The sequence below is a fragment of the Leptonychotes weddellii genome, chromosome 4, assembly GCF_054177405.1.
Source record: "Leptonychotes weddellii isolate Sample4059 chromosome 4, ASM5417740v2, whole genome shotgun sequence".
Taxonomy (NCBI): Eukaryota; Metazoa; Chordata; class Mammalia; order Carnivora; family Phocidae; genus Leptonychotes; species Leptonychotes weddellii.
The window spans coordinates 142,230,700-142,239,601 of record NC_138372.1 but is presented as its reverse complement, the minus strand read 5'-3'; the positions used below and the strand labels follow the sequence as shown (position 1 = coordinate 142,239,601).

The 8,902-nt window shown below is 41.8% G+C and overlaps 1 protein-coding gene across 5 annotated transcripts in view; it reads right to left on the bottom strand.

Moving 5' to 3' along the window:
• Positions 1–1,900: 1,900 nt before the first annotated feature.
• Positions 1,901–8,902, bottom strand: part of ZFPM2 (zinc finger protein, FOG family member 2) — a 421,250-nt gene continuing 414,248 nt past the window's right edge. For all 5 annotated transcript variants that reach the window (XM_081816390.1, XM_081816391.1, XM_081816392.1 and 2 more), the window contains one exon: positions 1,901–5,467. In XM_081816390.1, coding sequence (XP_081672516.1) covers positions 2,976–5,467 — 2,492 coding nt within the window. In that variant the 3' untranslated portion in view covers positions 1,901–2,975. The remainder of the gene's footprint in view (positions 5,468–8,902) is intronic.

Below are 8,902 nucleotides of genomic sequence, written 5' to 3'. Positions count from 1 at the left end.
AAAATCCTGTTTTCTTCCTCTATACTCTCCAGCCATGATCTGAACATCACTATTTCAGCCTCTGCTATCAATTTCCTTCTATGAAGGGCTATTGGAACTCATTTTCAACTATACAAACAATTTTGGAAATATTCTTTTGGATATAGTGCATAAATATTTCAGGGAACCCAGAAGGACAGGTAGTGTTCCTCATCATTGTACTCACCTTACCAGACCCTACCCTCACAATCTTCCCCAACTCTTTCATCCCGTATTGATTTCTTCTTTTTCTTTTTATCTTTCTACTCGGTTTCACATATCCTTTGTAGCTCATCCTAGTTTATCCTTTAGTGTGTCCCAACACTGCCACATATTAGAACCACTCAGATGGATTTTTAAAAATGTAGATTCCTAGACAAGAGTTTTTCTTTAATTGATCTTGTGTGAAGCTCAATGTACCAAAAATACATATACACTGGCTTTTAAAAAATGTTCCCTAAGTGATTCTAATGAGGGAACAGTGCTGAGAAGCTCTAAACTGAGCCAGAGTATACACTCCTTTAGGGAAGCAGTCAAGGATTAATGGATTATACTTCTGCCTTCATCCCCCAAAATAGTGGTTAAAATCCCAGGTGATCAATAAAGATACGCTGACATGCTGACTTCCTCCTTCTCTCCCTGCTTCCCTCCCCGCCCCCTCTCTCTTCCTCTCCATGTCGTTCTTTCTTTCTTTTTCTTTTTAAAAGAGAAGAGGAAAAAGAAGAGATTGGGGAAAAAAGTCCTGCTACAAATATCCAGTCCTGCCAGTTCCCACCTGAGAAATGCACAGGTCCTTATGAACATCCTGTGGCGGCCCAAGGCTCTGAGGCTTCAAGAGATTCCTGCAAAACTCTATGAAGCAGATCAGTTCTGTTCACTTTACTGTTTAGTCACTGACTGAAATGGAAAATATTAGTGAAGGTCAAGATTTTACATTTAAAAATAGTTATTCTCGACAAGCAACTGGAGAAATGTTCTTGACAACATAGTTTTTTTTTTTTTAATGTTTTGTCACAGTATTTATGTTACGTGTGGGCGAGCACCTTATTATGTTCATTAGGTTACCAAATCTAATATGGACAAATAATAATGCATCACAATCTATCTGTAAATAGTGCATCTTTACCACAGATGAGGTAATTGTCTTTTCAGATCAGGATGTTTCTAAAACTGCAATAGACTGCAGTCTGTCTTGATTGGCAATAGGTGCTATCTTGCCCACTAAATCACACCTCATCCCCTCTGGATAGCCCATTAGGTCCTCCATGATCTGACTCATGCTGTCTGTTCTCCACTCCCTGTCAATATGCAAACCCTTGGAATGCACAAATGAGATGTGTAAAATCTAGGGCTTTTGCAAATTGCAGGCATGAGATTTGTATGTCTTTACTAATCAGAATCACTTGACCGTACCACTTCATTGCTCCTTAAAATGCAAACCTCCCTCTCTGGTAAACTTCATTTAAAAGTTGGGTGTATTTGATCAACAGCTGTTACAAGTCTTGTGCATAGGTTTTGCAAATCTTTTAGACACATGAAATTGTTCTTCTTCTGTGCTACAGTGGTGGTGGGGGGGGGTAGAGAACAGAAAGATAGTGCTTATTATATATAGTTGTAATGGAAAAGTTTTCTAGTTCCATAGTTTGGAGTCTCCTGTTCATTTTAATATAATAAGTTATTATAATTATACCACAATCTATTCCTTTTACTGATTTGCCATCATGTTATTATATATACATATATGCACATGTTGTATATAGTATATGCACACATATGTATATAATATATTCAGCTATTCAGTGCTATTTTGAACCTATTCTCATCACAAAGAATAGGTATATAGACTTTCCTTTGTATTTTAAAGAAAAAGAGTATGCCAAACTTCTCCAACAATCTGGAATTTTATTCCATCCATATACATGCATAGTAACAACATTTGTTGAGAAATTATTTCTATCAGAAGTAGAACATTATCTTTGTGATCACCAGGTGCAGTATTGCTACTCTTATATTTAAATAGATCTTATATATGAATTAAATTCATACTTGCAGCATTGAGTTTAGGGTTTCGATTTAGACTGTGCCTTTCAAAAGATAAAACTGATTAATACTACCTCATTACTTACAATACTGCTTCCAGTAATTTTGTTCATTCTTTATAAAGTATTGCATTTAACAGCAAAGGTTTAAAAATTGAGACAGAGCTGCATCAGCGAAAGAAAATACAAGTACTATACAAGAAAAAAATTGCCATCTTCATTTAACATACATGTTTCAGATTAAGAAAATGGACAGAAACATACAGCTACATACAAATGCAAAGCCTAGTGACTAAGAGACTGTATCTGCTAAAATATAAAGTGCAAACAGAGCCTGATTATCCAAGAATTGAAATCTTAAGGCGAACTTATAGCATGTGTATTTAGAACATCGTTGCAAGTTATATTTTAGCATATACATATATCTGCAACAGCATAGAAGAAGAAATCAAGATACACAAGTGCTTTTGAAGCTATTTCTAAAATGCTTTTCTGTATTGTTCGTGACTATTTTCTTTAAAAGCTACTATACAGTGCAAACCATATGCGCTACACAATAACTATACAGTAACATTACAAATGACTTTAATATAAAGTTTTTAAATAAAAAATAACATAACCACAGCTATGAATACTGCTGGTAAAATAAATTAATTTCTTTTTGAAAATGGCACCAATAATACACTTTACTAATGGACTGTAATGGAATTACACCTTAAGTCTTCAACTCAGCCTTAATGAACTATCTCCTGATTGCCCAGATGTAATTCAAACAGCTTTTGTTTTTTGTTTTCTGGGGTTTTGTGTGTGTGTGTGTGTGTGTGTGTGTGTTGTATTTTTTTTTTTTTTCCAGACTGGGTAGAACGACATACTAAACACTGGTACCAAAGGTGACTGGTGTTTATTTATGAAGTTATCTCATTTGACATGTTCTGCCGCATGTGATGAGCAATAAAACTTCTTGTGAGTTATAAAGTTTGAGAGGTTGTTGAACTGAATATCACACAGCCGGCAATATTTCCCACTGGTTGGAGCCTGGGTGGCGCCATTCACACCTTTAGCTATACTAGACAACTGTTCCTCTGCGGAAGGGATTCCCGGTGAGACATTCTCGTTCGTGGCTAACGGGTTCTCAGAGATCCAAGAGGGAGATTTGTGGCCATCTTCATGCTGAGGATTCTGGGAAATGTTCTCCTGCTGGGGGTTGGCAGCAGGTCTGTCATCTTGCTTCAGTCCGCCATTAACTATGACCATGCCTCTGTTTTTGGGCAGCAGTGGCAGAGACTCTTTCTTCAGCACAGCACAGCCGTTCGAGGAAGCCTGGCTTTTCGGAGATTCGTTTTCCGCGTTTGTGCTTTGCTCTAGGTCAGCGTTATGGACGACGAGAGAACCAGAAATATAATCACTTGGCTTTATTCCATAATACGGAGAAAGCTGGTCAGCTCCTTTTGCCTTCTTTATTGCTCCGGGGTAAAGGCATTGGGGAAGAAACAAATGTTTGTTTTCTTCTTTTGTGGCAATGAGCTGAGCAGCTTCACTAAAGACTTTCAGGCCTTGCAGGGTGGCTAAGTGGGAGGAAAATAAGTTTCCGTTAGGGGAAGGCTGCTTCAGATTTCCGTTTTTCTCACATTTTATTATGCTTCGTTCATAGCTGGCATCGGGGCTGTTTCGTTCGCTTTCTGGATTCGGAAATACTTTGCTGTCGAGTTGGCCCAGGTCGTTCCGCTGATGTGCTGTGACGGGGCAGAAATTCTGCTTGTGGGCCAGGTAGTTCTCGACTTTATTGAAGCTGATCTTGCACACAGTGCACTCGTGGTAGTCCAGCAGCCTTTTGGGAGACGTGGTCGTCCGCTCCGACTGGGATAAGCACTTCTTGCTGAGATCTATGGGCACGTCCATCTCGAGGCAGGAAACGCTGGAATGAGTAGTGTCACACTTGGACACCGGGACACATTTGTTGATCGTCAGAGAAGTTTCCAAGTGCTTTGAGACAATTCCCGGAAAGATATCACATCTTGGGTGGTAGCACTCTCCAAGCCCTTCTGTGGGTTCTTGAGTGGAGGTACAAGGATTGCTGAGGTTGGCGACATCCAGAAATCGCTGTTGGACCAGGGGAGGTCTTTGCTCCTGTTCAGGTAGGCACATCTCATACATCTTCCTTCGCTTGCGTGTGCGCATGGTTCTCTGCATGGCAGGCACTTTGTTGGAAGCAGACCTCTTTAGTGGAGGGTCGTGGCGCGTAGCACAATAATACTGTTTGTGGACCATGTAGGTTTCATGCCGGCTGAAGGTAATGTTGCAAGCTTCACAGGTAGTCTTATTTGGGTCACTTTCCCCATCCACCAGGGGGACACCGGGATTTTTCACATCAACAGGTTTTCCGTTAATTTTATCGTCATTGCTGCTAGAGGGGGAGACCTTCTTCGCTTGAGTGGAAAAGTCCTTGTCGTGGCCCTTCCCATTTGGCCCAATTAAATCTAAAACGGTGGAAGAATTGATGCAGGACGTTTGAAGAAGGGGATTCTCAGGATCAGCAGAATGAGCGGCTGGGTTGAGGAGGTTTATGGAGGTTTGACCAGTGTTGGGGCTCACGGCCTCAGGCATCTTCTCTGAAACACCAGGGAACTCTGGGGACTTGGCCATCTGCTGCCATCGGCTGCTGCAATAATGTTTTTTGTGCACTAGGTAATTATCCAAATTATTGAAGGTTATGTTACACTCAAAACAAGTAGCCCCCTTGGGCATCAAGGGGCTGTAAATTACAGGAGGGTAGCTACTACTTCCATGCCTCAGGCGCCGATGGACCAGTTCAGACATCTTGGCTAAGATCTCTGAAGCTTGAGGGACCATGGTGATGTCTTGAGGGAAAGCAAACTGAGATAGGAAAGGGCCCACGGGGAAAGAAGGCCCAACATTAGGCTGAACCGGAGATGAGGCAAGCCTTGGACTCGAGGGCTCAGACTTTATTTTTGTGTAAGAAAAGCTTTGTTTGTTTGTTGTAGGCTGTACCTCTGGTCTCTGGTTAGTGAGAAAGAGCTGCGTCTTTTTCTCACACTTGTCCAGCTCGGTGTCCGAGCTCGCATCTTTAGTCTGCATGGCCTTTTGGCTCTGGGGGAGTTCGCTCCTGGTCAGCAAGTCTGGAGCTGGCTGTAGGCTGTCTTCGGTCCCACTTGGAGAGTGTTCCCTGTCACTTTCTCTGGGAAGTTTGCCCCCAGGGACATGGAGCTCCTGGTGCTGCAGCAACTCCCTCTGAGTCGGGAAGCCCAAGTGGCAGTGGTTGCATCGGAAGGCAGCTTGAGTGAGATGCGAGAACAGGTGTTGGTGGAAGCCGATCACGGAATCGGCGGTGTAGCTACAGACCGTGCATTTTAGACTAGCACCAGGGGGGAGGAATTCTTCCATTTTCACTCCTGGAGAGACATACAAAATAAGAATACTGAGAACCACGCGCATTGGCTTTCTAACGATAACAACCTATACACCGCGGGAATGAATTGAAATCTTTCAGAATCTCGTTTGTGATAGTAGCTTTTTTTTCTTGTGACAGCTTTTGTCAGGTGTCATCATAGTAAGAACACCTCATAGCTTCCAGGGCACGTTCAAGTGTGTTACTGGAGAACAGAGGGACAGTCTTCACTGTCTCCATCTCCCAGGGCAGGAAACAAATTCAAGGAAATAAGGGAACTGATTATGGCACTAAAGCTATTCGATGACGGAGCCATGGCAAAACCTCAGATTTCATAATTTCTAACCCGAGAACCTTCTCATTACAACACTATGCTCTGCATTGGGAAGAAGCAGGTATAATATATACATTAGAGTTGATACAGATAACCTGTGTGCAAATCAGATAACTCTCAGTGCACTAGATTAGGGATTTATTCAAAAGAATCCAAGCAGGAACCATTTGGTAAAGTAATTAATAACCTCCTAATTTATCTTTGGTACAAATCTAAGAATTTGATGCATTGATTTTGCTGAACATGGTTTATCTCTATCCAGGGCTGATATTCAGCTAGTACACTAATACAGTTGTTTAGAACCAACATCTGTGTTGACTGATACCGGCCTGTTTCTAGTCAGTTATAAAATATTTTGAATATCACCAGTGACTGGTGAGGAAACTTTACTGTGAGGTTGTGATTTATAAGAAATACATATTTGGTCATTCATATATGTTAAGTCTTTGACTGGGCTTCCTGGCTCAGCTCCCTAAATCCTTGGAATTTCCTGTGATAAGAGCAATGGAAGTATTTTTGTTATGTTAATGAAGTGACTTTTAGAACGCCCTTAGGTTACCTAAGGGTGGAGTTGGTTGCAATGAGAACCAACCTTGTAATTAGACGGTTTGAACTTTTAGCCCCTCCTCCCCAAACTCTGGAGGTTGAGTTTAAATGGCCAACAGTCAATATTTAATTAATCATGCCTGTGTAATGAAGTCTCCATAAAAACCCTAAAGGACGGGGTTCAGAGAGCTTCCCAGTTGGCTTGAGGAAAGTGGCAGCCTGGGAGATGGCACAGAAGCTCCTCATCCTCTCCTCACACCCTGCTCTAGGCATGTCTTCCATCTTGCTGTTCCTAAATCTTTTCCTTTCATAATAAACAGGTAATTTGGTGGGTAAATGGGTTCCCTGGGTTCTGTGCGCCACTCTAGCAAATTAGCTTCCCAGTTGGCTTGAGGAAAGTGGCAGCCTGGGAGATGGCACAGAATCTCCTCATCCTCTCCTCATACCCTGCTCTAGGCATGTCTTCCATCTTGCTGTTCCTAAATCTTTTCCTTTCATAATAAACAGGTAATTTGGTGGGTAAATGGGTTCCCTGGGTTCTGTGCGCCACTCTAGCAAATTAATTGAACCCCAAGAGGGGGTCTTAGCAACCTCTGATTTACAGCTAGTTGGTCAAAGCATAGGTAACAACCTGGGTTTTCTCCTGGCAACTGAAGTTGGGACAGGGGGCTGATCCTTTAATCTGGAAAATCTGATGCTGTCTCCAGGTGATCGTGTCAGAATTGAGTTAAACTGTAGGATACCCATTTGGTATCTGGAGGATTGTTTGGTGGTTATGGGGGAATGGCTCCCCCGTATGTATGGGAATTGAGATCTGGACACCTTTACTCACTAAGGTCAGCTTTAGTTCCCATTTGTTGGCATATGGCTAAATCAGGCATGGCTCATGCTCTCTGCACTTTAGACTAAAATGAGACCTGCCTTTTATACTTATAAGCTGAAAATATGGTAGGAAAAACCCCAGTCCTATAGCAATAAAAGGGGACGTATTTGTGTCTCCTTTTCTCCTTAACTGATCCAATACTCATTTTTCTATTTAGCTGAAAGGTCCCTCTATCCCTCTTTTTGTTTTGTGAATGACTGGCTACTCACCATCTGAGACAACTGCCCTGTTTCTGCTTCCTCTGCTTTATCACCTACATAAAGATAGCTCATTTGTAGGGAAAGGGAAGAGAATGACTAGAAAGGAAACTGCCTATTTTTATAGGTTCAAAGACAAAAGCTTGCACAGTACTAGGGCACTGGAGGCTGGAGCTAGTTTTTTGTTTTTGTTTTTAAACTGAGCACCTCTTTCAGTTTTTTTAATTATTCAACTCAAGCAAAAACAGTGAAGGCAGTCACCCAGCAGTACCTTTTAAGTTTTGTATTATGGGTGCTAAAAACTGTGACGCCCAAACCTTGGTTTGTCCTATTCACAAACATTTCTAGAAGTATCTAGAGTTAATATAATTCTGTACATTTGATTAACTTAAGTTTTTTAAAAATACAGGAATGGGGCGCCTGGGTGGCTCAGTTGGTTAAGCGACTGCCTTCGGCTCAGGTCATGATCCTGGAGTCCCGGGATCGAGTCCCGCATTGGGCTCCCTGCTCGGCGGGGAGTCTGCTTCTCCCTCTGACCCTCCTCCCTCTCATGCTGTCTCTCATTCTCTCTCTCGCAAATAAATAAAATCTTAAAAAAAAAAAAAAGAATGGGCAGGACTCAGAGACTTGGGGCTAAGACGGTCAAGGACTCAGGCTGCCTTGAGAATGACTCGGTAAGAACGCACGAAAGCTCTGTAAAGAAAGAAGGCTTTCGGGCACCTGGGTGGCTCAGTCGGTTAAGCGACTGCCTTCGGCTCAGGTCATGATCCTGGAGTCCCGGGATCGAGTCCCGCATCGGGCTCCCTGTTTGGCAGGGAGTCTGCTTCTCCCTCTGACCCTCCTCCCTCTCATGCTCTCTGTCTCTCATTCTCTCTTTCTCTCTCTCAAATAAATAAATAAAATCTTTTAAAAAAATAAAAAATAAAAAATAAAAAAATAAATAAAAATACAGGAATGAATTAGAACACTATGTGATGATACTAACAATAATTGGGCATATAATTCCAAAGTAAAATGGGAACAGTTGCCACTGTGCTGTTAAAGAGTGAGCTTAAAAACAAACAAACAAACAAACAAAACCTACTTGTTTTTTTAGCCTAATTTTTCTTCAGGAACTTAAAAACGTAGTACTAAAAGTGGTTGTATGTCACAGAAATCAACTCAGCTGTTGTGCATGCTTGGGAAGTCAAGAGCATTTTATAGATTCGTATTTAAAAGTTAATTTCTCTCAGGTGTGATTTTAACCGACCTATCAAAATAACACTGTTATTGAGAAAGACATGTATCATATGATCTCACTGATATGAGGAATTCTTAATTGTAGGAAACAAACTGAGGGTTGCTGGAGTGGGGGGTGGGGTGGGAGGGATGGGGTGACTGGGTGATAGACACTGGGGAGGGTATGTGCTCTGGTAAGCGCTGTGAATTGTGCAAGACTGTTGAATCTCAGATCTGTACCTCTGAAACAAATAATGCAAT